General features: G+C 49.1%; 1 protein-coding gene across 3 annotated transcripts; it reads left to right on the top strand.

The window, feature by feature from the left end:
* Positions 1–598: 598 nt before the first annotated feature.
* On the top strand, positions 599–11,337 carry S100A10 (S100 calcium binding protein A10). 3 transcript variants are annotated; one of them, XM_021687995.1, is made up of 4 exons: positions 599–699; positions 956–961; positions 8,092–8,244; positions 10,937–11,337. In XM_021687995.1, exons 1-4 carry the CDS (start codon positions 673–675, stop codon positions 11,096–11,098), a joined length of 348 nt encoding a protein of 115 aa, XP_021543670.1. In that variant the 5' UTR covers positions 599–672; the 3' UTR covers positions 11,099–11,337. The 3 variants fall into 3 exon arrangements, with proteins under 3 accessions (XP_021543670.1, XP_021543671.1, XP_021543672.1); XM_021687997.1 differs by having other exon boundaries at positions 616–699; positions 885–961; XM_021687996.2 differs by lacking the exon at positions 956–961.
* Positions 11,338–12,797: the final 1,460 nt, after the last annotated feature.

Here is a 12,797-nt window from a genome sequence, read left to right as displayed (position 1 = left end):
ACCAACAGCTGCTAGTAGTTTGCATTTAACCCTAAACAGCAGTTAAAATAAATGGGGGGAGGAGGGAAACACTGTGCATCCACTAGAAACACTTAGGTTTTCTTTAAATTTCTTCCAGAAATTTCTCCTACAGGGCTTCGAGAACCAAACAGGCCAATTACAGGAAAAAGGAGGCTTAGGAACTTTGGTCTTGACTGTGGTCAACCACAACTGAAGCTGCACTGTCCACCACGTGGAGCCATACACACTGAGGGGTCAATCCCTTGTTCAACAAAGGGTTCATGTGGGAGCCGACTAGCCAACAGCACCCTTCATCCCCCCCCCACCCCCGCGGGGCAAGCACAGGCAGGGCTTCTCCCCTAGACCTAAGCGGACGGGCACAGGCCGCGAAGACCCTCTGGACTCACGTCCTGGGCCTAATCTGAGAATACGACACCTTGGCGGTCGTTAGGATTCCACGTGCCCTCCCTCCCTGCGGTACCGTCTAGTCCTAGCCCCATAGGTTACCGAAGAGCCGCCTACATCTGGTTCTGGGCCAGCGCGCCCCGCCCGCAGAACCGCTGGATTCTTTGATTTCCTCGCGCGCTCACTCTCTAAACCAAACCCGAGAGGAAGGGCACGGCCCAGGGTGGGGATGTCCTGAAATATCCGAGAGCTCTCGAGTAGGAAGCGATGTTCACAAGAATGCTCTCGGGCGAGGTGAGAGCGGGTGGAGGTCCGCGCGCTGCGGCACCGCCGGGAGGGTGTGTGCCTGCGCGGGGCGTGGGGGGGGGGGGCAGGAAGAGGAGGGGGGGGGGAGGGGGGGGGGGTGCGCGGCCCGGACACTGGCGCCCAGGCCCCCCGCCCCTCCCTCCCCCCCCCCCCCCCCCTCGCCCCGTACTAAGGCTCCCAGCCCTCTGCGCTCCGCTCACTGGCCGTGCGTCCCAGCCAGCTAATCGTCCCGGCTGCGCCTCAGGTCAAGGTGAGTTCCGCCCGCCGCTCCCCGGCCGCTCCCCAGCCCCGACCGGCGCCCGGGGAAGCCCCCCATCGGCTGCCCGGGCTTCGCGCGGTTGTTCCGGGCGCCGGGGGCTGCTGGGTGTCCACTTCTCAGCGCCCTGGGCCACACCCGGGCGAGGCGGGCAGCGCCCCTGCCCTTGATCCTCGCGGACTGGAGGAGGGGCGCTCGTCCTTTATTCCAGGACCGCGGTGTCGGCGCCCCGGAGCCTCTGCTTTCTCCTCCCTTTCCGTTTCTCCTTACTCCCACTTTTCCTACTTTTCCACTAGTCCCCCGAGTTATCCGAAGCCCCGCTTCTCGCCCCTTCCTGGCTGGCCTGTTTCTCTGTGGGCTCCGGCTGCGGGCTGACCTCCCGCAGATGTGTGTGAGCTGGAGGGCCCGAGCTGGACGGGTTGGAGCTGGCGGACTCCCTTCCTCAAGGGCACTGCTCAGTCCCTCGCCCAGATGCTTCAGGTTGGGCTTCCTGTTGTTTGTGTGTAGGTGTGTTCGTTTTCTTTATAAAGCTTGGCTAGCCCGCGGTGGCGGAGAGGGGAATATAGGACGGGATTTCCCTCCCGAAAGGATTCCCTTCTTGCGATCTTCATTAAACAAGTGGAACTATAAAGAGGGGAAGAGCAGCCTTGACGAAAGACCTCCCAACCCAGATTAACCTGGCCCCGTGCAATGAGACAGAGATAGACTTGCCGTTGGTACCGGGTCACAACTTGAGCTTAGCCAAAGGAATGCGGCTTTCTCGAAGCCTGGACACTGCTTACTGTCCAGCTGGACTCCGGCTAATTGACTCCGCCAAGTTGGGTGCGTGGGGCTGGTGAGGAAAGCCGATTAAAGCTGAGCAGCTACAAGATAGGCAGAGCAGAGCCCTAGGCCAGACCCTGAGATACATCAAGCCCACCCCCCCTTCCCTCCCAAGGGGAGCTGGGAGCATCGTGCAGGGCCTGGCCAGCACAAAGGGCTCCCGGATTCTCCTAGTGCAGGCCCGTGACTCAGCTGTGAGACCATGTGGGTGTGGCCCCAGTGGTTCCAGATACTCTCTGCAGATGGTTCCGACAGAACACTCCCTGAAGGAGAAGGGGAACTGTGCCATCTCAGAGGGCATTTTCCAAGAGGAAGTGAGTCACCGGGACTGGCCAGCTATCTGAAGGAGAGGTTTCTTGACTGAACTGCCGGTGAGGGCAGCAACTGGATTGGCAGGGCCATGGTGAGACGCACCACTGTTTGGGGATTGAGCCGTGTGCCCGCTGGCAGGCTGCCACAGCTTTAGGTGTGAGGTAGCTCTTCCGGCTGATGTTTTTAGCAGTTGCTGCAGGTTTCCACCCCCACACCCCTGCAGCTTGAGTTTCCAAACTGCTGCAGTGGATCTTTATATCCTGCGCTTCAGGTGAGGCCAGGCTCATGGAAACACCCTGACAGTGATCTTTGCCTCCAGCATGCAAGCCAGTTGCAAAGGATAATACCAGAGGCTGGGGCAGAAATGAGTTCATATAACTCATGTGAAATTTCTTCATCAGCCCGGCCCTCACAGATTCCTATCCTGTTTCTATTTAATTATCTCTCCTCGATGGCATATATGCTTTCCTTGACAGCCAGAAGCTACTTTCTTCATCATTGTCCTTGACCCACCATTTGAAGTTTCTTATTTCAGTTCTTCAAGTCTTCTTGAGGGTGCACTGGCCATAAAGTACACTGATTTCTAGGTGATGCTCTTCCCTGGCTTTTCTTGCAAACAGTGTCAGATGGGCCCTTTTCCTCCCGTGTCTGGCCTTTGACCAGTCCCTCAAGCAGCCACCCCAGTGAAGTCAGGCCTTGGGCTGGGTGGGGCTGAGACTGGGTGCCTCCCTGCTTTCCAATGAGAGTTCCAAAAATGTGGCTTTTTTAGAGTACTACCCACTTGGTATGCCCTTGGATACAGCCCAGTATTTCAAAGTTGAGGGAAACAATGGAATCTTTTCAGGGTTATGATGTATAAATTAGCACTCTGAGTGCTGGGAAATCTGGAATGAAGTTTTAGCATCTTTCTTAAGCTTTTCATTTTCCTGGAGACTCAACAATTTAGAAATCTCACATCAAAAGCAAAAAAAAAAATTTTATATTTTTGACAAACTTCAGCACTTCCTACCCCTTCACTAAGTAACTACCACCCAACCCACCGATGGATTTACTAGCAGTTGTCACAATGGCTACTGTTTGCCAGTTCCGGCTGATGTCTGACAACTCTTCAGGGAAATGTGGATGTGCTCCCTTGGGGTAGAGAAGGCTTCTGAGTTCTTTCTTCCTATTGCATTGCATCTGGAGCTTTTTCTTTGCTGCCCACTTTTTTGGTGAGCAAGTTTTATGTTCGGGAAGAGGTGGGAGAGACAGCCTGGATCCAGATCCATTGCCTCAACTCATTTTTTTCTGAATTCTCTTTAGGGATCAAATTCAAAAATACCTTCTGGGTTCAATTAAAAAAAAAAAAAAAAAAGGTTTTTGCTTTTTTCTTTTCAAAATCTCCAAAGCAAAAGGAAGGAAACCTCAAACGCATTTTTAAATAACAGATGTTTTGACTATCCCCCTGCCAATTATTTTCTGGGTGGGCCATAAGAAAACTAGGGTATAGACAAGACACAGAAGAGCAAAGTAAATCAGACCTCTTGCTCTTTAAAAGTGTCCTTTTTGAAATTACGGTCTGAATCTGGGCATGGGTCCAGAGCAAACATCTGGGACTGCTCAAGAGCAGACACTTTTCTAAGGAGGCCTCCTGCTCCCTGCTACTCCCAGGAGAATCAAAATGTACATTATTGTCACTTTCATTCTCACCACTTCATTGAGCAGGCTGTGGGAGGGCAGGGTGCTCAAGGAACCCACAATCTAGTGGGGAAAGAATCAGAAACACAATTAGCTAAAATTCAGGATATATTTTTAAACAGTATGCCATTAGCTGGTGAACTCCCCAAAAGCAAGCACCATGGAGAGAGAGAAAGAGTGTGTGCGAGCATGCGTACCAGCCTCACATCAGGGATGGGCACAGCAGGTGCTCAGGGTAGGAGGACCAGAAATGGAAAACTTAATTCCCACCACTGTGACTAAATTTGTGGAGTCCAAAATTCTTTTCTGTAGGGAAAGCTACACGGAGAAAGACTACAGAGTTCTGAGCCTCCATCTTAAAGACCTCTTACCCAGGCAAGCAGGTAGGGAGGATACACAGACATCGGAATAAAATGACTCAATAAAAAAATGAAAGAACCATGAGGTAGTTAACAGCCTGTGGAGCTCACAGTGAGAACCAAAACACAAGAAAACAGCAGGAGTAAGAAGAGAAAGAGAAGTCATGTTCAGGGTCCGGCCAGACCTGTTTAGCAGGACGCGTTTTTTTCCTGCACTCATGGAATGTGCTTTCCTCTGTACCCTACTGTTCCATTTACAGACAGCCCCTGTGGCCCCCTTCCCCAGCTCTTCCAGCTTCACATCCTTCTGCTGAGGTCTGAACTACAAGGTTTTCAGTCCAGACCTGGGTGGTCACACCTGCACTTCAGGTCCTGCCAAGGGGCTTGTCTGATTTATTCATTCACTCATTTAGCAAATGCTTATCGTGTGGTTCATAGATAGAACAGAATAATTCACAGTTTTTAATCTAGAGGATCTTAAATCTGAGAAAGAGACAGACAGCTGAAAGAGTAAATGGATGGAGTGTTTCAGGTGCAGGACTGGGTTGTCCTGGGTACAGAGAGGATGCTGCCACCTCTCAGCCCCAGGCCCAAGGCACCCCAGCAAAAATGGAGCAGAGCGTGTCGCAGGATTGGAGGGATGGAAGCGCCAGATTCAGGTCCCTGAACTTGCTACTCTAGCTACCAACGGTCAGCCCTGCAGCCTGCCCCACCCAAGAGGGGAGGGCCGCTGACTCGGGGGCAAAGAGCTGCACTTGGGGAACGAGCTCCGTGACTCATCCACTAGCTAAGAGAACAGTTTTAATCACAACTTTTCCCCCTTTTCCTTCATCTTACTTTAAAACCAGTGCACTGGCTCCTCCTTCCAAACAGAATAATTTGCTCATAGCCATGCTCAGTGCTCTCTGGGCACTGGTTCCTGATGAGACTGTGGGCATCTCCTCTGGTTTTCAAAGCCATTCATCTCTAAGAACTCCTGGCTAGTCACTGTTCTGCATTCTTTTTTTTTTTTTTTTAAGATTTTATTTATTTATTTGACGGGGCGGGGCGGGGGGGAACACAAGCAGGGGAAGAGGGAGAGGGAGACACAGGCTCTCCGCGGAGCAGGGAGCGCAATGCGGGGCTCGATCCCAGGACCCCAGGATCATGACCTGAGCTGAAGGCAGACGCTTAACGACTGAGCCACCCAGGTGCCCACTGTTCTGCATTCTTATTTCAAAAGGTCTACCTGACAAATAGGGAGTCAGTTGGCTACTGTACTTACGGCCCATTTCTTAAATAAAACGGTGAGGGGGAGATGGGGGACCCAGTGGGGCAGGCATGTGGCTTCAGAGAGGAATACTTTGTAATGAATGTGGACAAGGAGGGGTAGGACTGGAGTGACCCGAGACCTGAGCGAATGTGGGTTAGACTGGCCTTACTCTCTTGAAGAACATATTCAAGGGTGGCCAAGATCTCCTGCTTACAACTTGTATCTCTTAGAAGTTCCTAAATTAGCCTGTTCTCCCATTATAGGGGTCCTTACCGTGCTGTGTCCCCTTTCTAGTTCTCTGGCTTTGCAGTGCACTTTCCCTCTGCTCTGCTCTGTGCAGAAGGTGACCTGGGTGTCCGGCAGCCAGTACCAATTTTGGCATCTTTGGGAATCGGTGTGAAGTACCCTACCACTCTGAGCTTAGACACAGGTTTTTTCATACTTCTGGTCACTCTTTTCCTGAGTTATTTCAGAACTGGGGTGGGATCCCACATCTTTCTCCCGTAGGTGACTCATTCGGCTCAGTTCTCTTAAATTGCTGGACTTCCAGAACAATCCAGGCAAGGGCAACTCCATCTAAGCGCCATGGGTTAGATGCCATCGACAACCACAGGGGCTGTGTAGGAAGGGAGGGAAAAGGGTGTGGCTCCCCTGGAATTCATCTCACAGTGGACCTTGAAGCATTAATTTGCTGATCTCTCCAAGAGAACTGCCTTTCAGATGAATCATACCAGAGTCTGGCGTGTAACATTCTCTAGAGTAGCACATTCTTTGGCATGCTGGTTCCTGCACTTTTCTGGGGATTAGGGGGTAGAATTTACAATTCGTAAGTATAATTGCTCAATCCCCATGGTCACCAACTAACTCCACCTTCTCCTCTGTAAAAGATATTTAGAAATCTGTAAACACAGATCCGCCGGCAGCAGGAACCAGACCGAAATCATGTTTCTGGTTTCTTTGGGCACTCTTCAGCCAGGGAAGGTGCCAGCCTCTTGGTCAACCTGTGCTCAAAACCTGTTCCTGTGATGTGGGGTTTTGGGGGGCTTATTTTTTTTTTAAGATTTTATTTATATGATAGAATGAGAGAGAGCGCAAGCAGAGGGAGCAGCAGAGGGAGAGGGAGAAGCAGACTCCCCACTAAGTAGGGAGCCCTATTCGGGGCTCCATCTCAGGACCCTGGGATCATGACCTGAGCAGAAGGCAGCCGCTTAACTGACTGAGCCACCCAGGCTCCCCTTTTGGAGCTTTTTTGGTTTTTTGTTGTTGTTTGTTTTTGGAGTGGTATTCTACAGTCTCCATTCAAGCTCACCTGTTTTCTATCCACTAGTGTGATCTTAAGTGATGTCAGCCAAAACTACTCTGTTCTGGCCAAAGCATTCCTTCCAATTAAGCCAGAATCCACTGAGCTCCTATTAAATACCAGGCACTGGGTCTTGATGTGGCATATGCCCCCAGATCATTATACCTGAATATAATGATCTGACATGTTTCCTTTCCCTCCTTTTAAACACTTTCTGATGGAAAGTTCTTGCTCTCCCACTGTGCCCCAGACTCAGAGTGGCTCTTCTGTGCTTCCTGCCAAAAACTAGGTCCCCAAAGGAGTTAGGAATATACTGTTATTTGTTCCTTTTCAAGAAACTAGATAATGAGCTTTGGGTAGCTTTGAGAAACTGCACTTTACTACCAGAGATGCAAATGTCTGTATTGCAAGCAGTAACAAGTTCAGACCTTTAGTAGAGAATACACACCCAGCAGAGAAAATTCACTTGTAAGCAGATTTCTATTTTTCTTTTCTTTTTTTTTTTTTTTAAAGAGAGAGCACATGCATGGCAGCGGGGGTGGGGGCAGGCGCCTTGCAGGGGGAGAGGGAGAGAGAATGCTAAGAAGATACCAGCTGGGGCGCCTGGGTGGCTCAGTCAGTTAAGTGTCTGCCTTCGGCTCAGGTCATGATCCCAGGGTCATGATCCCACATCGGGCTTGCTGCTCAGCGGGAAGCCTGCTTCTCCCTCTCCCTCTGCTGCTCCCCGCAGCTTGTGCTCTCTCTCTCTCCCTCTCTCTCTCTCAAATAAATAAATAAAATCTTTAAAAAGAAATAAAATAAAAAGAAGACTCTGCACTGAGCAGGGCTGGATCTCACGACCCTGAGATCACAACCTGAGCCAAAACCAAGAGTCGGACACTCAGCCAACTGTGCCACCTAGGGGCCCTGTTAGCAGATTTCTAAAAAACTTACACTGAATCAGGTTTCCTAGTTAAGCTTGGAGGGTTGAAGTTTTCAGTATTAACCAGGCTTGACTGTGTGGGTTGTTGGTATTCAGACGTATCTAAGAGTCCCATGTACCAGTGCCAAGAGAAAAGATGAAACCTCTGCTCCTTCAGTAGGTGCTTTGTCAGTTAAAAAGAGGGACACTGACCTTGCTTTTCCAAATGATTAGAGTTTTTATTCCTCATTAGGTGATTTATGCAGAATTAGTGGACAATTAGACAGATTCCTCATTCAGAGCATCAGTACCTGAGGTGCCCATTTCCATCAGCAGGAGGCCCAACACCTGGGATGAACTGGGCCTTAGATTCATTGAACGTTAGAGCGGGAAAGGGTCACATGGATGACCTAATGACTTTCCTTCCAGTTACCCACAGAAGACTGGCAATACGTGTGGCTTAAAAGTTCAGGTAAACTCTTTCTTTACATCTTTTAAAAGGTTTCAACAGACCTCACCAAAATGCCGTCTCAAATGGAACATGCCATGGAAACCATGATGTTCACGTTTCACAAGTTTGCTGGGGATAAAGGCTACTTAACAAAGGAGGACCTGAGAGTACTCATGGAAAAGGAGTTCCCTGGATTTTTGGAAGTAAGTACTGAATGGCCCAGAAAGAACCAGACACGAACCCCAGTGTTTCTAGCCCTGGTGGCTTTTCCTTCCCCTTTTCATCCCTTCCCTGCGGAGGCCACTAGCAGAAAGGTGTCTTTGTTCCTTTGTTTATTAAACATTATTGAGTGCCTACTGTTTGTGAGATATAGGAGGGGAAGCAGAACGTAGAGAAGACACAGTCCCTGCCCTCAAGGAGCTTATGATTTGGAGGTGAAACAAGGCTGCACACATATAACCACAAGATGGCCGTTGAGACAGAGATGGAGAAAAAAGGCCTCTCACTGGAGAGTCATCAACCAGAAAGTGGCAACCTCAGGTCCTAAACCTGGCACTGGAGATGCCACATTCTGGTCATATCCACTCCGAGCAATTTGCATCTCTTCCTAAGTTGCTTCAGATAAAGCCTTTTAAAAAATATGTGTCCTGCTCTAATCTATAAAGAAATGGTGTCGAGCATCTGCTGAATGAGAGCCAAGCATGACTCCAGAAATCACTGCTTTCCGCACGGAAAATGCTATGAGAACACAGGAACACAGCTTGAGTCCCACAGACTGAGGGGCCCGTCAGGACTAGGAAAGGACTCTGCCATCAGCTCAGACACCTCACTCAAGACATTAGGCCACAAGGCACAGTTGTCCTTTTATATGGTAGGCTCTCAAGACATGGTTGTGGTATTTAACCAAAGGGGAAATGTTTCTTGACAAAATTCTGGCGTGAAATGCAAGCCCCTCTCTCCCTGCCATTACTGTGGTCATTTGAAAGGATCGTTACTAGGGCGCCTGGGTGGCTCAGTCAGTTAAGTGGCTGTCTGCGGCTCAGGTTATGATCCGGGGGTCCTGGGATCGAGCCCCACATCAGGCTCTTGCTCAGTGAGAAGGCTGCTTCTCCCTTTGTCTCTGCCTGCAGCTCTGCCTGCTTGTGTTCTCTCTCTGTCAAATAAATAAATAAAATCTAAAAAAAAAGGAAAGGGAAGAAGGAAAGGAAGGAAGGAGGGAAGAGGATCGTTACTGTGAGTGCGGTAGAAAACTGCATTAGCCTCTAACGGGTGAAGGGAGATGGTGGTAAAGGGCTGGGTCCTGTGTCTTGTCATCTGCCTGGTGGTTAGCACATTCGTGAAGCCCCTGCCTCCTGATTCCGTAAAGACGGGGTTTTACAGTACGCTCTGATTTCCATGTCATCACCACCAGTTAAGTAAACAGAGACCAGTAGCCCAGCTGCCGTCTCACAGCTGCACTTAACACAATGCTAGCCCAGAAGGGGGCAGAATACGCTGTTGTTCTGCTTTTGTACATCCTCTGATAACAGCCCAGACCAGGAGTTAGAAGATCTGGCTTTGTCCTAACACTGGGCAGGTGGCTTTGGTTTCTGGGCCTCGGTTCCTGCCCCTGTAAATGAGAGGGCTGGACACGATTACCTCCACACTTCCGCTCTCTGCGATCCTTCCAGGCAAGCATAAAATGTGGGTTTATTATAAGCCTGCCCATCACACAAAGGCATTCTCCGCATACTAAACCCTGCATAAAATGCAAAGCGAGGATGAACATCATGTGAGACCCAGACCCTTTCCCCCTGAAGGTGTTGCAGCATGAGAAACATAAAGGGTGTATGGAGTACGGAGGACCGAACATGGTGGTGTCATTTACTCTAGGCATGGGTCCTAATTCCAGGCACACCCACACCTGCTACTCTGACAGAGCATTGTTTCTAAAGTTGACCCTTGTGTCATCCAAATTGCACTCCTTCTGACCACAGCCAGGAAGCCAGGGGTGAAGCCAGAATTAACTGAAACCCGCCTTAAGTGGACACAGCCCCACAGAGTGAGTCGCAGTTGATGGCTTAGGACGGAGTTTTCAGTCCTCAAGTGGGAAATGCTGCTGCTTTAACCTAGGGGGTCTCTGGGTGCAGGGTGGAAACATCCAGCCCGAGACGCTGAGCGTGAGTTCCCTCACTGGCGTACACAACCAGTAGAAGTATAGAGACTTTCCCTGAACACCTTCACACCTCCAGAGGGCCACATCTCCCTCCCTGGTTGATGGTCTGGCCCCTGTAAGAGCAGCCACGCTTCCCACTTCTAACCATCCTCACTAGGAACAGGAGTGATCTGAAACTTACTCCCTAAATTATCTTATGCCATCTTTTCTTACAGAGTTTCCCTTTTCAAGGATTTGACCACGTTATCAGAAACAAGCACTTGTTAAGAGAATGTAGGCTGACACTGCAAAAAAAAAAAAAAAATGGGGAGCTTAGGGGGGTTCTTAGGCAGAATCCTGTGATTTCGAAAATTGTAGAAACAGCTGATCTAGAAGCAGAGCAGGTCAGAGGTCATGCCAGGTTCACAGTGGCAAATGCAGTGGACTGAGAATTAGGAGGCCTGGTCTAGCTTCTCTGACATGAATCCTCCTCTTCCTTGAAATAGGCAGTTCCTAAGATCCCTATAGTTATATGAAAGGATACCACGGAAACCTCTTTCCGAGCTTAATAATATGAATTTACTGAAATGCTCCCTCAAGGCAGAAAAATACATTTAGGTGACCTCCAAAGATCACTTACAACCTACAACAAGAGTTCAGATAATTGGAAGATTATATTAATGGTTGTCAACAGGGCAAATCAGAGAAGCTTGTCACAGTAACCACTGACCGATATTTCTTGCCTTTGTTCTTTTTTTTAGAATCAAAAAGACCCTCTGGCTGTGGACAAAATAATGAAGGACCTGGACCAGTGCCGAGACGGCAAAGTGGGCTTCCAGAGCTTCTTCTCGCTAATTGCTGGGCTCACCATCGCATGCAATGACTATTTCGTAATACACATGAAGCAGAAGGGAAAGAAGTAGGCAACATGAGCAACACTCCCGCCCACCCAATGAGAGTTCTCCCGAAGGGTCTCTTTAGGAATCTGTCCCACAGCTTCACCCTGTATAAACGATTCCATGAGCAGATCGGGACCCTCAGAAAATGTACAAATAAAATCCAACCCCCATTTGAGAAGCAGAGAAAGTCAGATAAGCTTTTGATTTTTATATTGCTTGTACCCTCTTACCCTCAATAAACAAATTCCTTTTTTAGTTCCTCACTTGAGGTGGAATGTTTGTTCCTTCTTCAGAAATGCTTCGTCCCTGCTTCATTCCCGAAGAGCCTGCGTGCCCTTGGGCAGCCGGCGCACCACAGAGTGGGCAAAACGGGAAAGCGCTCTCCTTTCAGGCTTGGAGTCTGACTTCCCTGATTGATCCGCCCTTGGAGCTGTGTCTAGCTGAAGGACCAAAACTCCAAGGATTAAGAGAAGGCAGTTCTAGAACATATCCTAAATTTACCATTACTGAGCACTGTCTCGTCTAGTTAAGTCAGGGCCTTTCCAACAAGCACTTTGAATGCCTGAGATGTCAGAGTCCAATTTTCATTGCAAAGTTTCGGCAAATTCTCAGGTAAAAATAAGTCCATAAGACAACTGATCAAAAAACAGAGTGTGGTGTGATGCTTCAGTAACAACAACACACTAACATATGTTGAGTTGTCACGAGATGTCATGAATGGATTGAGATGGCAGGAAATAGGCTAGCACAACTTACAGAATGGAGTAGTCCTTTTCTGTTGAAAATGAAGTGCCAGTACTAATGCCTTAAAAAACAGCAAGATGTTTCTCCCAGCCCTGTCTGTGCCTGTTGCAAGCTTCAGCATATGTGCATTATGTGCTATGTATGCTATACCCTGTTCTTATGGAGAGATGATGTATGAATTGGCACATGAAATTGTTCCAATTAAATAGGTCAGTGAAGATGGAAACATTTGTTCTTATGATTGGACACATCAACATAATTCTGGGGAAAGGCTCAGTATGAGGTCGTCCATCCTCACAAGGAAAAGCATGCAAAAGGGGACAGGGTAGTCCAAAACTAGCTTTGGGAAAAAGAAATCTGTAATAAAATCAAGGTCAAAGGTACAGTTCCAGCCATTTTATTTTGTCTCAGCCAAGAAATGAACAAGGTAATACAACTCAGCTTTGCAGCGATGGGATTATATCAGGTTTACAAAGAGGGATTTATTACAAGTCATTAAATGGAGGGAGGGTTGACGAGCTGAAGGCACTGACCCCGGCAATGTCAGGTCACAGAACTGGGCCACCAAGGGGGCTGCTGGCTCAGGAAGCCGTCTGCTGAACTGGGAAGCCCTTGCTGCAGCTGGGCAGCTCCAGAGCCACACAACCCAGATACCAATTTCCCTGCCTCCTTCCACACAGGACTTGGCTCCCCACCCAAGGCTCAAGGAAGTACATCTAATTAGCAGAACCGCAATCACATCGGAGCCCTAACTTCAAGGGAGTCTGGGAAATAAGAGTTTCACATTTTCCAACCTCTGCACATTAGGAGTTGACCAATCCACCATATCTGCCACAGTGATGATTTTTTTTTAATTAAAGATTTTATCCATTTATTTAAGAGAGAGCGCTTGTGCATGAGCAGGGGGGAGGGGCAGAGGGAGAAGCAGGGTCCCCGCTGAGCAGGGAGCTGGTGGAACTCGGGGCCCAGGACCCCGGGA

Source organism: Neomonachus schauinslandi, chromosome 4 (assembly GCF_002201575.2).
Source record: "Neomonachus schauinslandi chromosome 4, ASM220157v2, whole genome shotgun sequence".
Classification (NCBI taxonomy): Eukaryota; Metazoa; Chordata; class Mammalia; order Carnivora; family Phocidae; genus Neomonachus; species Neomonachus schauinslandi.
This window is presented reverse-complemented; position numbering and strand designations above follow the sequence as displayed.